At 39.4% G+C, this 15,973-nt stretch overlaps 1 protein-coding gene across 1 annotated transcript in view; it reads left to right on the top strand.

Moving 5' to 3' along the window:
• The first annotated feature begins 1,018 nt into the window (after positions 1–1,018).
• The window catches only part of LOC139731978 (nidogen-1-like), a 54,986-nt gene continuing 40,031 nt past the window's right edge, over positions 1,019–15,973 (top strand). The window contains exons 1-3 of the mRNA XM_071642854.1: positions 1,019–1,220; positions 8,504–8,589; positions 9,611–9,797. Coding sequence (XP_071498955.1) covers positions 1,035–1,220; positions 8,504–8,589; positions 9,611–9,797 — 459 coding nt within the window. The 5' untranslated portion in view covers positions 1,019–1,034. The remainder of the gene's footprint in view (positions 1,221–8,503; positions 8,590–9,610; positions 9,798–15,973) is intronic.

Here is a 15,973-nt window from a genome sequence, read left to right as displayed (position 1 = left end):
CCAACATTTAGTGGGGCCCGATGGTATTGATAAAAAGATTTTAAAGTGAAAGAGGCGGCATTACGATCCTAGGCTAAGGTCGTATTTCTACTTACACCGAGTTGAAAACACAGGACTTGTATATTAATAGCCGGGTTCACACGTTCATCAATAATATATAGCGGGATACAAATCTCGAGATTTGCATCGCGATCGTCATCCCGCTATTTTGTACGTGTGAATCCGGCTTATGATGTATATACACAAAAACATCGCTATGCGCTAGGATAATAGCGCATTTACAATAACCTCGATGACAATTCGCGAAAACAACGTCTCGCGAAAATGTCTGTGACCTTCCCAAATCCCATTCGCGAAAATATCTCTACGCGAAAATAGTAGCTTATAATGAGTAAAAAAAAAACCTTAGCCAGAAAAGAAAATCATCTGAAATAGCAGCTTATACTGAGTAAAAAAGACCATAGCCAGAAAAGAAAATCAACTGCATATAGCACTTCCGAAGATATACCTGCATTACACACTAATACTGAGTATTATATTCGGGATATACCACATAATATCTTCTGTTGTCCAATTCTAGGGCCGTATTGATGAGGCGTCCGAAAATTTGGCGTTCTGTGTTACCATTGGTCGAAACTATTTTCCCTTTTATTCAGCACCCCGTCATTGGATTCCGCGCTCGCGCACCGCACCTTCTCTTCTCAGAATACAACACAACGTCATGTATAGGTGCCCCTCTGCCGAATGCTCGCAGTGACTGGACCACAGAGAGGGTAGCGTTCTGTACACCTGTGCTTTCGTTACGGACTACGTACGGACGCGACGGAGGATAACCGGATCGACGCTCTCCCCTGGCTAGTTCTGCATGCAATACTAGGTAGTTGAGATCGAGGCATCACTACACCACCACGAACAGATTGCCTCTACTCGTACTCGTACTCTGAACCAGTGGCAGTGCAGTGTGCATTTGCAGCAGACGACCATCCCACAAAACTTTATTCGCTTGGTGGTCCTGAAAGGTAGAAGACGCTAAAATGAAGTTATTTATCGCGATCTTTGCCTTTGTGCTCACCGTGGTGAATTGCCTGCCGAGGCAAAAATTCTTCGACTTTGGAACAGACGCTGGTGACAAGAAACTGCTCCGCGGCAACAGGCAGCCAGTTTCTCTCACGCTCGCTGAGCCGTTCACCTTTCTCGGCGAGGAGCATAATTCCCTTCACGTAAGTTTTGTAACTAACCTAGGGCCTAACCGAATGTAGTTTTTCATACTTTTTCTACGCGACGCTTCCACTTGTTTCAGCTTCTTCCTTTTTTCGACGAAAAAAAAAGGGAAGAAACTGAGCTCAATGTAATTAGTAGTTGTCTGGTACTGTATAGGACATTTAGTGGATGGATTTGCTATAAAGCAAGAAATAAAAGGAAAATAAATGAAGGGGGCACGGGAGCCCCCTTTAATTTTTGAAGATACCAGCTTTGTCAGCTAATTTTTTTGCTTGCTTGTCAGCTGATGATATCCGGAGTCCCGGAAGCACGGTGGCACGAGAAACGGAAAAATTGTGTGTGGAAGTTGTTGTTGTTGTTGTTGTTGTTGTTTGCTTCTCAGCCGATGAAATCCGGAAGTGGCACCAGAAATATTTTTGGCACCCCCACCCCCCTCCGAATTCCTGGATCTGCCCCTGTAGGAGGTCTAGATATATGTACGCACTCTTACTCAATTTGTGAACAAGATCTTAATTTGCGCTCGCAGTCTCAGCTTTAACATTCATCATCAACGAAGATTATTAGTTCGCCATGTTTATATGTATCTTTTTTTTTCTAATTGCTCAGGTAACTTATGTCTGTCCTTCATGGTATGGTAAATAAATGGTTTAGTATTGCAGTGGTCATTTGTGATGTTTTGGTAACAGATTAAATATCAAATATTGTGTAGAGTTGAGTAAGTTCTTGTTTTAATTACTGGTAAAGAAGTTTCAGGATTCCACCATACCAAGAAAGCTAGGAGGGTAGCCACACTGTCTGTACTGTAGGTCTTGTTTCTGTTTTCAAGCCAGTTATCTGACTGACCTCAGTCCTTGCATGCAGACCACAAACGATCCACATTCATACCATTGATATAGAGTTCTATAGATCTGTGCCAAATCCACCTTGCCTCCTTGGTGAGTATGCATGATTGAAAAAACATTTTAGGAATTTTGTCCTGTAGAAATTATGAACTCTCCTAGATTCTGTGCCCAGGTACTTATGTTATGATCATCTTTTTAAGCTGCAATAAAATATAATTTTGCATTTGAAATGTAATGAAGACGAGCATACAGTTTTACATGTATGTGATTAGGAAGTGCATTGTGTAATATCAGGATGATTTTGCGAGGTTTCTCTAAAAAATAATAGTGGTACTGTTCAAGTTCAGAGTTACACTATACAACCTGTAGGCCCTACAGGCTGCAGTATACCCATGGTACTCTGCTCTGTGCTCTGTGGGGGTGGGGGGGGGGGGGGAGGTGAGGGTTTGAGGGTTAGAAGAAATGAGATGTATCTATTGATTCAATCTTTAGATCCACATGGATTAGGTGCCACAGAATCATCTACTTTGTCTGTACTTAGCTGTCTGTACTACACACAAAGGCACCAAACAACTGGCTTGGTGTGTAATACTTATGAAACAGGTGTAGTGTATGAGTAATCTAGGTTGTGCTACAGATACACTGTATTGTATACTGTAAAAGTGGATATTTTCGCACTCAGCCAGGCAAGAAGAGTTTCGCGTGTTTTTAATTTCGCGAAATTGAGACATCAACTACTGCTTTTATTTTCACGCTAGTTTCTGGTTGCACGAAATGCGCGAAAATTTCAACACTGCGAAAATTTCCACTTTTACAGTAGCCTTAAGCTCATGCCATGAAGAAAACTGTTCAAGATCCAATATTGTGATTATTAGATATAAGTGTGTATTTCCTAGACTTGCTTCTGAGAGATACAATGATAAAAGGGAAATATTATTCTCAGTGCATGCTTTCTAGAGGAGCTGGGTTACATTTTTACACAGTTTGTACCAATGAGATAAAAATATTGAAGATTTTAAAAAGCTCTGTCATGAGACAAAAATGATTTTTAATATGGAGTGCTCATCTTTCATCATCAGTTACTTTCTGTGAATCAAAGATAAAAATTGAAAATGCAAATAAGGCCAACAGTGAGAAAAGTATGGCAATGTACACTTAACTTTTAATACAGTGCATATCTCCTGTTTTGAATTGCCTTATCTTCCTCTATGAATGAAAATTGTTGCTTTATGTCTGCATTCTCTCTTTAGCATTTAGATGTGATTAGCACTTTGGGGATTTTCGTGCCATGTACATTCAATATAAGGAGGAGATGCACACATCGTAAAAACTACAATACAAACTATAAAATCTGTAAGTAGTCCTCACCTAAACATTGTGCTTCAAATCAAGAGCCTTTTGAGTCAATCTCATTCATCATCAATGTGTACAGTGCATACCATTACATTCCCAAGTGAGCAGTGCTATATGAATACAGTAGTGCAGCAGGTGCAGAACGACTTGTTTACTTTCCTTGTTTCCTGCAATTACTATTATGTCAATGTGAAGAGTTTTTCATCAAACTTTTGGACGTATTAAAGGATGTTGTCAGGGCTGTTCTTTAGATATAATGGCTGATGAGGTATACATTGTAAATCTATAAAATAAGTTTCTTCCGGTTACTGAAAAAAAAAAGTGACCTGGGGATTATCTAACTGATGAGCTATGATTTTGTAATGAGAATCTCAATGGTAGGGTATTCAGCACACTCTATATGAACTCCTGTCTGTGTGATGCACATTAGTCATGGGAGGCCCATTAGTGAGTAAATCCTGATACTTCTCCTTCAACCTCATCACTTTGAATTGCATGAAAATAATTATAGATGATAGAAGCAGAGCTTTCTGAATACTTTTGCTTCAGTTACTGCATCATTCCCTTTTTTTTTAATGACAGCTCTCATTGGAAACTTCTTAATCACTGATATTTACCAATCATATTATTAACTGGTAGTAGAAACTTTATTGCAAAAACAGTACTCTTGAACAGGTACAAAACATACACTTCTATCTGTTGTTTAACCAGGGAGGAGGAAGATACTTCCAGCTCCCTGGTTTAATCATTTGTACTTTTAGGTTGTAGTTCAAGCCTGCTGAATTCAGCAAGTTTGGGCTGACCAGGAGGTTGTAGCATTTTAACGCAAGTAATGGGATTCATCTGATATTGTCATGCAATTACAGTTTAATACATTACACCGACGTTAATAAGTACATAAAGTTTGAATATTTGTTGTTCAGGCAAGTCATGTGATCTAGCCTACTCACAAATTTTACAGTAGAGTAGGTTGAAACAAAGGACTGATACAAGACTATAAGAAATTAATGTTAAAAATAACCAATTTTTGAAGTATACAGTATGCAGAAAAGACTTGTGAGTGTCAGTTTTTGCTCAGTATTAAAGTGTTAACATTATGAGTATTGATTTGATTCAAATTAGTTTACAACTTATTTTAGTTTGAACCAGAAACGAGATAGCTTCATATATTCAATATGTGAATATTGTGAAGAAAAAAAGATCAGTGCCTGTGGGCTTTGATATACATACATGTATGTACTTCCAAAGATACAGGAACACAGAGCCTACCTACTAAACAGGTTATGAGCCTCATAATGTATGAAATTGTTTGAAACTTTAAAGAAGTGTTTGTTCATATTGGCATCCTTCATGGTACAAGACAGATTCACCAGAACATTATAGGAAGAGCTTACATTGTATTGGGAAGGAAGAAAAAAAAAGATTGTCATATCTTATAAACAAGGGAAGTGCAGTGACACACATTGTTAATCATGAAGTGTGATCATCGCAAATGCGTCCGTCACGCTCAGATTGAAAGTTGGGTTGATGGGAGGAAGTGAGGAATTAAGGCAGGCTAACAGGTGTAACAATGTGTCAGGTTGTGGGGCAGAAGACTATACAGGTCAGTAAACCTGTCGCCAAATGCCTGATCTCTTCACGGTTTATGGCGTGTCATTCATAGAACTTGGTACATCACATTTCATCCTTTTACAGCCACACTCACTGTGTTTGCTATTTGCCACCTCGGTACAACAGATTATTGTGGGTCATTTGTATTTCTCTACCACTGTAATCCTACTTTGAATCAGTACAAGTGCATCCCATGTACAACTGTACTTACATGTATATTACCGGTATTAGTAAAAAAAAAAAAAAAAGAACAACAACAAACTGATATTCCTCTGAACTTTTGACCTTGGAGAGCATCTTCTTGTTACTTCTCTACAGTTTCTTCAGATTTTAGATCAGCCACAGTTCAAGTGACTGCTTTTTGTCTTTCATGGTTCACTTCAGACATGTGTGACCGAGTTTAAACCACAGGAAGTGCATTGTCTGGCCTTGCACATTTACTCAGTAGTTGTACCGTGTAGATGTAGAGCTATTTTGGATGGATCAGGATTATGATGTGGATGAATGTGGATAATAGAGACCTGTGCATTGGTCCAGGGAAAGAGTGAGAGATGAGGGCTTTTGTGCAGTTATTGGTTTTGCCAGAGCTTGAAGAATAGGCAGACACTGCTTGGATTTCATTCTTTTCTGGGGTCAGGCTCCAGGCATAGGAGACTAACTGCCAGGGATCCCACGGAGGGAAGATAAGCTGACATTTATCAGAAATCAATAGGTATTGGCATGGAAGAAGAGCTTCTGTGTGTGTCTACCTGGCCTGTGTTGTAATACATGCTATATTCCTATTCTTAGAGCTCTGTAGGAACTAAATGTCTTAGGGTTTTAATAGGGCTAACATTGTAACAATGTTTATGGTGGCCATTAATAGCTCCTTTTCATAAGCAAGGAGTTGAAGTAACAATGTTGTGATACTGTTGTGTATCTCCCTCCTACCAGAGAGGGACAGTGTGAAATAGGTCTTTTCAGGAGATGAGTTACTGAACTCTGCTTTTAAAGAGTGTGTACAGTTCTGGTTGAGGTGAGGATTTAGCTTTTAACGTTTTGCGAGATATTCAGAAACCACTCTGAGATGTCAAAGAGCATGCAATTCTGAGGGGTATCAGAAGTTTATTTGATGAAAATCGTTTTTGAAATGGCTGAGATATCCAAAAACAAGGTGAAAAAAAAGATATCCTAATGAAAGGTGTGGCCTGTCGCCTTTTATTATTATCACTTTTTTTGATATCTCAGCCATTTGAAAACCAATTTTTATCAAATAAACGTTGAATCCTTCTTAAAATTACATGCTCTTTCATATTTCATGAGAGGTTTCTCATCATCTCACTTAGGAATGTTCAAAACTTGAATCCTCACCTCAACCAGTACTGTACAGTCCCTTTAACTATTTATCATGCATGATCACAAATATTTTACTATTTCTAGGCTATGAACTGCAAAGATTTCTGCAATTTACACAATTGATGATGTGTGATGACCCTGACATATATGTAAGTAGAAATGTGAGAATTTAGAAAATACTATAAATATTCATCAGCAAAAATAGGAGGGATTTTGCTCATGTCAGAATCTATTTTGTTCTTTGGTAGTATTCTCATCTTATTGTTGATTCTGCATATTTGATGTAGGTAATATAATGAGCATTATCATAAACATCAAGACAAAAAGAAGTTTGTGTCATAGCAGCACTTATTATTCTTTATATAAAGGCAAATTGATATGTCAGTTCTGTATAAAGAAAACAGAAAGCATTTATTCTTAATCACAAGTGTTGAATGGAAACATAGCTTTCCTGTTCTGTCATTGTGTGTATAATGTGGGTTTGGAGAACCCCCCCCCCCCCCCACACACACACACACACACCATCTTCCCTGGATATTACTGTCTTGGTATGTGTGGTGTAACTAATGTAAGTTCATATGTTGTACTTGAAAGATCCCTTGATAGAGAGAATTTTATCTAGATACAATGTAGGTAATTGGATGTTCAGAAGAATGATAGTGATAATGAAAGCTGAGAAGGAAAACAAAGAGCAAAGGAAAACAAGATGGTGAGGTGAAAAGAGAAGATCAAGATATTGATGATAATGTAGCTGGTGTGCTTAAACACCTGTTGTGGGTCAAATTGGTACCATGAGTTTTTTTTAACTATTCCCTTTTGTCAAGAGGAGAGTCCTCAAAAGGTGAACGAGGTGTAGCAACTCTTTCATACCCAATGCGCCTGTGGGAACAATTACTCGGCAGGGAGTTATAACGAGAAAACTTTTGTTGTACCATAAATCATGAAATATAATATGTGTGTCAGGTCCACTTCTGCCAATGGAGGTCTAGAGGGAAAACAGCGGGAGTGCTTGTGGCACAGCAGAAACTACACCATTTACAATGTAGGCATACTGTGGATGGGAAATTGAAATGTGTTTTCAGAATTGTGTCAAAGACCCGATACTTATTGAGCACTACACTTTATACAGTTAGGGTCAGTTGTATATGGGTGTAATTGCATGTGAAAATTACTCACAATACCAGCAAGTTTTGATGTAATCTGTGAATAGATTTGTTCAGCAAATCACTCTCATTGAGATATTTATTCTGCCCGTGGAGTGGACAGGTAGAGTCAGCTCCTGGGGGTGCTCTAAAACTTTACCCTGAATGGTGGCAAAGAAATCCCCATCAGCCCCGGTGGTAAAGCACAGACATGGTGGAGCTGTATCATGTCGCTTGCCAACAAAAGAGTGGACAGGAGTATATTGTTGTGGTGTTTCAAACACCTTTTGTGTGTGTGTTTGTGTGTGTGTGTCTGTCTGTCTGCAGTGCCCATTCGTTGTTATCGCTTATGTCCTATTCTTCTCTCTTGGAAATGGAGGAACCTTCACAAATTGTGTTGAAAAGGCTGCAGTCCCACTCAAACAATAGCACTCTATGGAGAAACTTTAAAAAGCACTCCAATGGCTGGGTGGTAGCCAGCCTTAGAAGAAGGCTTCACTCTAAAATTCAAAGGAAAGGAGTTCCCAGGATTAAAGCAATTCCTAACCACAAGGCTGACACAATGGAAAGTGTTTGTATGGAAGCGGTGCGCTAATGAATTATAAAGACTTCAGTCTTCACTGATTGGGACTTGGATTTCATTCATGATTAAACGCATGATAGGTAGAACTTTGAGTATGATGAACTTTGAGATGATTTTACTGCTCCCAATACTTTTGATAAGAGTTATCTGAAGAAGTTTTGTAAACACAATGTAAACATTAAGAATGCAGTATGTTCTCTTTTTGCAAAACTTAAGCACTACTCTGGTATATCATGACAAAGATAATTGTTACATGATGTGCATGTTACAGATTTATATATACATTGTCTACTATTCAGTTGCTCAGTCAAAACCAGCTATGCCTTCCTACTTGTAGAGGCAGCATTGTATTTCCATGAAATAAATGAAAATGTCTTATCAATTGTCTTCATATTTTTGTCCCTGCTTTTCTGTAGCTGGCCAGAGATGGATATGTCAGCCTTTCGCCTAGTACCAGGGACACTAAAATTGCTCCATTTAAAACTAAGCTGAAGATGCCAAGGTAAGTGAAAGCATTTCCATTTACCTGCACTATTTCATTCTATTTCTAATTTCTGAATATGATGAAAGGTTGTTTATTGGAAAATTATCAATCACAATTAAGTACCAGCACCTTAGAATTATAGAAACATCAGTATGGCATTACTACTAGTCGAGGTGATGGTATAGTCTTTTTTTTTTTCCTGTGCAGGGGTATATTGTACAACTAAATTTTCATGTTTATTCAATAATGATATAATTTGTTAATACAACTTTTGTTATATCCAGCAAGTACAGAGTTCTGATAAATAATCAAGATTTATCAAACAGAAATCATTTTTTAATGTAATTCTCAAATCCATTATATTTCACAAGATAAAGCTGAAGAATTCTGCATGGCATACGATTCATCATTGCATGTTTGCAGAATTCATATTCATTTTTGGAGATACATGAATAATGGTAGTAGGGCCTACACCCGATCTGTTCTGACATTTTAAAAGGTAATGGATGCTTCACATTGAACTAAATACTATGGTCATCTCAGCATCTTGGCCCCATTTCATAAGAAGTTGATATGATAGCAACTCTTGCTGGAATGGCAATTGTCTTGGTAACAACAAGAGTCAACCTTCCTGATTGGCTGTTGCTTTTGGAAGTTGCCATTCCAGGAAGAGTTGCTAGCCTAACATTTTTTTTTTTTGTGAAATGGGGCTCAGTAGTATCACAGTTTGTATGCTGGATGATGATGTTACACATCATTGCACGGACTAACTGAAAAACAGCCGTGGCTGATGTTAGTACCGTGGTTAAATAAAATGAATGAATGAATGAATCATGACTGTGCTCAAATTCTAATCCTCATACAAAGGCACCGTCATACACTGAAGTTCATGTGCTCACTTTCATGTAGGATAGACTTCCATGTTGGTTCTGTTAGAAGTTTTGTATCAACGTGTGACATCGAACACTTTCTGCTCCATGGTTCATTTCTGATGAATCTCACACCAAGGTTTATACATGATTTTACCATGTCTTTGTAGGAAGACTGCATTTGTCTGGTATAGGACCACAGTATCAGCTGCAGACCATGAGAAAATCATCAACATCATCCAGCAAAACTTCAGAAACCGAGGATCTCTCGATGTCAGTACTTTCAACCCGACCTCTCATGTTGTCGTCACCTGGGACAACATGGCAGTTCGAGACAAGTCACACACTGTCATTGGGGTAAGAACAGATTCAGTCTCTTGTTATTAACCATTTTTCCCACAAGAGTATCAGCCGGTAAGTTTGTGCCATTGCATATGTTTGTTCTTTTTCCACCCCCTGACCAAGCATGGCCTAGGCATAAAGATACAGTGTTGTCCAGCCATTCATCCATCTGTTGTCTAGACATTGTGATGTGTGACAGATCAAATACACTGTTTACAATCTCCGTCATATTTTCACCGAGCACGGGGGATTGGGATAAGTGTGATAGAGTAATGATTTACACAGTTCATGGGAAAGTCAAACAAGGGTAAGCTGAACAGAATTTGGCCATGTATGAATAACAGAGAAAGTTTGTGAATTTATTTCCTATGAAGACATTGCACAAGTTCATCTTGGTTATTGCTACTTGATTTGATGATTTTCTTGTTTTCATTTGAAGCAAAATGGGAAAAATGTGGTCGAGTAATGATTTACACAGTTCATGGGAAAGTCAAACAAGGGAAAACTGAGCAGAATTTGGGTAGGTGTGAATAGGGCCTAATGGAGAATGTAGGCCTATGTGACTTAGAAATTACACAAGCTCATCTTGGTCAGTACTACATGATTTGATGATTTTCTTGTTTTTATTTGAAGCAAAGTGTGGTCAGTGTGATGCAATTTCAAATTTCATAATTTGAATGTACAGTATATGCAGCAACCCTTCAGATGCAATGTCAATTCTCGCTATCGCCAATGACGTAAAAAGTACCCGGATGTGGCTTTTTCGTCAAGATTTAGTGCACTTGGTAGCAAGGGCACTTCCGGCGCGGGGCATAATTTGCACAACGCTAGCGTGCGCGTACGTGTACCTTACCTATAGCGCAGCGCCGACCACGGATACTAGTACAGTAGGCCAATAGGCCGCTGTACCGCCCGAGCTACGAGCCAGCGAGTGTGGCCCACAGAACTCTGTGTAAGAGTTCTGTGGTGTGGCCAGGCCTGTCATACTCGTACACTGTAGTCCCCGCCGGCGGCCGGCCTTGCATTAGCATTCACCATAGACAGATAGACAGAAAGATCCGTCTGTCCGGAGGACTCTTTTATATTTTGCCATTAACGCTGTCCTCCGTAGACGGAGGGGATCGGTGAAGCCAGACGCAGTCTCCGCGGAACATTCCCCGACGGACAGATACAGACCGATCTTTCGGTCAACATGCACCACTGCACGCAGCGCATAAGCTAATTACATAACACATACCGGTACTGCTTGATCATGCAATCGATGAGCACATCACAGATCAGTCATCTCTGCATACGCTGAAAATATGCTGGAAAATATTCACCCACCTGGATATACAGTATATCGTCATGGAATATGCCCATCTTTTCTTTTATTTGTTCTCTGTCGAAATGTCACGAACACAATCGGGAACGAACAGTGATCTCGAACTTATCCTGTCTCCGAAGCAATTTCTTCCAAGTAAGTACGTACAATGTACGTAGGCACTAGGCCTACTACCTAGTGCTACTATCAGTACTACCACTACTAGTAAGTCGCGCGTGCACGTACTGCGCTGTGGAGTCACCCGCAAACTTCACCCACGCGGCCACGTCACGTCTCACATGCCAGTAAGGGTCCTATTTCTGCAGATTTTTTTCATTTATGGTCGTGCGAACAACACATGGCAGCTTCGCAGCAACAACCAATAGTCGTATTAACAGCAATTTCTTAAGAATGGAGAAATTTCAAATCATATTAAAGCTGTAATTCAAGTCGAGAAAACCGGAAGTACACGTAGAATACAGTCGGTTGTGTGTGTAAATAGCATTAGTCACGTATCACGCGCGTACGAACGGAAGTGACTTTGCTACCGGACTATCCCATAATGCACCGTAAATGACGCTTAAATCAACATCCGGGTACTTTTTACGTCATTGGCGATAGCGAGAATTAGCCAGGTACTTATTTGGGCAAGAAATTCTTGTGATCAGTGTGACAGACATTTGGTTTGACTATGTACAGTGATGTATGCAGAGAGCATCAATGGGTACATGGCAGTGACGGATATGATTCAGTATCACTGTCTCATCAATTGCTTTGTCTGTATCAATTATGATAAAGTAGAATCTAACCCACCTATCATAGGAAATAAATGCATCAGACAGTCAGTCTTTCTTGATTACTGTTCATTTACTCAAGTAATGAAGACAACAAAAGTTTTTTCTTTTGTACTACATCTTTGAAGCCTCTTATGTAGGCCTACACTATATAACCTAGCTGTAAATCTCAACTATATGTTGCTGTCGCCTGATGCTTGAATTCTTTCAAGTAAGATATGTGAGTTGCTCTTCTGTGGGCTACTCCAGTCTAAAAAATGAAATATGATTGTGACCCCAAATTTTATATTCATTTTTTTCCCCATAGCAGCATGATAATAACCTGGGGTTTCAAAACTGGTGCGCACCAGCAGGGTAGACAGTAAATCTAGTTTCCTTGCAGCTGCACCGAGACATTCCTACTGGATGATGCATCTGCTATTCTGATACCATATTTCTGGTGCACAATATGTGTTTGGTGTCCACGTACATATTTTGCTCATGGCAATGATGTTCAGTCTGGGAATAAAGTATATTCTTATTGCTTTTAGTATCAGACTGTGATCATTTCACACAAGTGGTAGTCTTTATTCATGTACTGGTATGTCTACTAATAGTAAAAATGATCTTACTCAAATGCTGCCACTTGTTAACTTTTCCATTTGTTTTCTTTGTAGTCATTTACACACAACTTGTTTGTTAAAGAACTTGAATGTAGGTATGCTGATAATATTTCTCAAAGTTGTAGCTATCAAGGTTAAACTGATTGAATAGTGTCTTCATAAGTCTTATTTTATATAACTAAAAAAGTATGCATGAAATACACATATTTTTGTTCTTATGAACTTGTATGAACTGTAAGTTATTGCTCATATCAAATTTGTAATGCTGTCAGAGTGAAACAAGAATGACTGACGCTGCAACTCGTGAAATTGGTTTTGAAAGTTGATTTGGAATGTAGTAATATAAAAACACAGCAAGTACAGCTTTGAGTGTGGTAATATTGTGTGACAAAAAAATTAAAACAGTTTTGTTTCAGGAGTTAACAACTTGATTGTGCATTTGTATTGCCAGTGGACTTTTAGTTTGTAATGTTGATCAAAATTTTGTTGCGGAGAGACTTACATGCAATTCATTATGACTGCAGCCTGTACAAATCATGTAGATCGATTTACAGTCTTGTAAAGCAGCAAATTCTAAATGACACACAAACACATTCATACAGTACAGGCATGGCACAAAAAAAAAGGAAGAAAAAGCATAAGAGTCATCTTCAGAAATCAAACTTAGCGTACTGAACAGAGGTGCAGCGGTGGGTCTCTCCTCTGGTATGCGAGATCATTAGGTGGAATGATTACCAGATGTGGGAGTGTCAAGTGCTAGATTGAAATAACACTCCCAAATTCACGTTTGTGACCATTACCAGGGAGGTGAGACGAACTGCCATTACACAGCACCTCATAGCAAAACTGTAAAGTGCATCTTGTTGCTGACTTTCATGTTATTGTAAGGTGTAAGAGATATACTGAATCCTTGTAAATTATGTGTCCCTGTATGCAGGCCCCTGGGAGCAACTTTTTTCACAGGGGTTCTGAACCCCTGACCCACCCGTTCGGTTGCCGGATCATATTAGCAGCGTTTCAGTAAATGGGGGGGGGGGGGGGGGGGGGGGGGGGCAGGGGGAGGTGAAGGGAGGGGATTGGGACATCGAAACGAGGTGGGAAAGCCCTCCACCACACAAGAAAACTTTTCCACTCTTAGTGAAATTCAACACACTTTATGTGGTAAATTTTGAAATTCTTCAATCAAAAAAAAAAAGTGAATACTCGTGGACTATGTTCATGGATGAATTGTTGAATGAGGTATCTGTTATCTCTTGATTCGTGTGTGTGTGTGTCTTCACTTTGTATAAGTGCATGGAAGGGGACCTACGGAGGAGGGTGTGGGAGGGGGTATCCCCCTCCCACACTGGAGAGATTTTGAATTTTCACACCTGAAATTCAGCGATCTGGTGCACACTTTTGATGAGTTTTTTTCAAAAAGTATGAAAAATAAAATTTTCACAGAAATGTGAATGACCAATAAATTGGGTTACAATCAACTCTTGTTCCGTGTGTGCGTCATCGCTGTGAGGAGGTATACTCCCCTCCCACCCTGGAGAAATTTTGAATTTTCATTTCTGAAATTCAGCGATCTGGCACACATTTTTGGTGAGTTTTTTCAAAAAGTATGAAAAATGAAATATTCACAGAAATGTGAATGACCAATAAATTGGGTTACAATCAACTCTTGTTCCGTGTGTGAGTCATCACTGTGATATAACTGTATGGAAGTTGATGAGGCGGGAATGGGAGGTGGCTCCATGCGACGGAGCTTTTGTATTTGTAGAATTTAATTACGATATGATGCACAGTCTTAGTGGACTATCCCCATATTTGTATCAGAGAATCGTTTGTTGGTCTTTACTTTGTATAAGTCCATGGAAGGGGACCTAAGGGGGGAAGGTTTTGGGAGGGCATATCCCCTCCCACATAAGGGAGATTTTGGATTTTCAGACCTGAAATTCCGCGATCTGGTGCACACTTATGGTGAAATAAAAAAAAAGTATGAAAGATAGATATTCACAGAAATGTAAATGTCCATTAAATCAGGGTATGATCAGCTCTTGTTCTGCGTGTGCGTCATCACTGTGTAATAACTGTATGGAAGTTGATGCGGCGAGGATGGGAGGGGTAGCCAGGCCCCTTCCACACGATTGAACTTTTGCATTTTTAGAATTGAAATACAATGATCTGATGCACACTCTTGGTGGAATATTTCGAAAGTTGTATCAGCGTTCGTGTGTGTGGATCTTCATTTTGTATAAGTTCATGGACGGGGACATAAAGGGGGAGGGTGTGGGAGGGGGTATCCCCCTCCCACACGAAGGAGATCGTTTGTTGGTCTTTACTTTGTATAAGTCCATGGAAGGGGACCTAAGGGGGGAAGGTTGTGGGAGGGAATATATCCCCTCCCACATAGGGAGATTTTGGATTTCAAACCTGAAATTCAGTGATCTGGTGCACACTTTTGGTGAAATTTAAAAAAAAAAAAGTATGAAAAATGAATATTCACAGAAATGTGAATGACCATTAAATCGGGGGTATAATCAGCTCTTGTTCTGCGTGTGCATCATCACTGAGTAATAAATGTATGGAAGTTGAGGAGGCGGGGTTGGGAGGGGTAGCCCCCTCTCACACGACGGAGCTTTTGCATTTTTAGAATTGAAATACAACATTTGTACAATGTACAATAATCTGACGCAAAATCTAGGTGGAATATCCTGGAATTTGTATATCGGACAAGTGTAGTGAGTCATCTATGGAGGGAGACCAAGTGGGGGAAGGATGTGGGAGGATGTATCCCCTTCCTACATGAGAGAGCTTTTGCATCTTTATGATTGTGATTCAAAGATGTGGAATTTCTGGCACACATTTCTGATTTAATATGTTATGTAATGTAGCCATATCATAATCAATGCAAGGGGTGTAGGCTAATACAGCAAGGGGGAGGGTTTTAGAAGGGGGTGTCCTCTAACCCCTCCCAATCGAGAGAGCCTTTGTATTTTAAGGATTGAAATGAAAATAATATTGGTTCTACACAATTACAGTCATTTATGATGGAGCATTTAAATAACTGTCAGAAAAAGAAGCATAAGCATACTAAATTTATTCTAGGGGAAGAAAGGTAATATGCTGGCCTCGGATTTCTAGGTACCACTAGATCCTATCCAGTCAGCTAACCGCCGTACACACAATGTACAACAAGAAATAAAATTGCAGACAGTCGAGTCGAACGTTGCACTCTTGTCTTTATTGAATTATCCTTCTTGCTGTGCATGCGCAAGCCCAAGTGCGTGTGCGCATGTTTGTGATGAACCAACGGTAAAACTGCAAATGAAACAATGAATGATACACTGTATGAATATATCAAACATACATTTCTTTGGATCACAATTGTATATGGATATAATTCTCCATTAACATACAAAAAGATTTGCTTCTTCTGAACAAACAATAGTACACTGTCTTGTACTGCATCATTATACATACACATTTTGCATCCATGCATGTATT

The sequence above is a fragment of the Diadema antillarum genome, unplaced genomic scaffold (genome assembly GCF_040938485.1).
Source record: "Diadema antillarum isolate AM-2024a unplaced genomic scaffold, OU_Dant_1.0 scf00000023, whole genome shotgun sequence".
Classification (NCBI taxonomy): domain Eukaryota; kingdom Metazoa; phylum Echinodermata; class Echinoidea; order Diadematoida; family Diadematidae; genus Diadema; species Diadema antillarum.
Note: the sequence above shows the minus strand (reverse complement) of the source record. Positions and strands in the feature narration are given on the sequence as shown.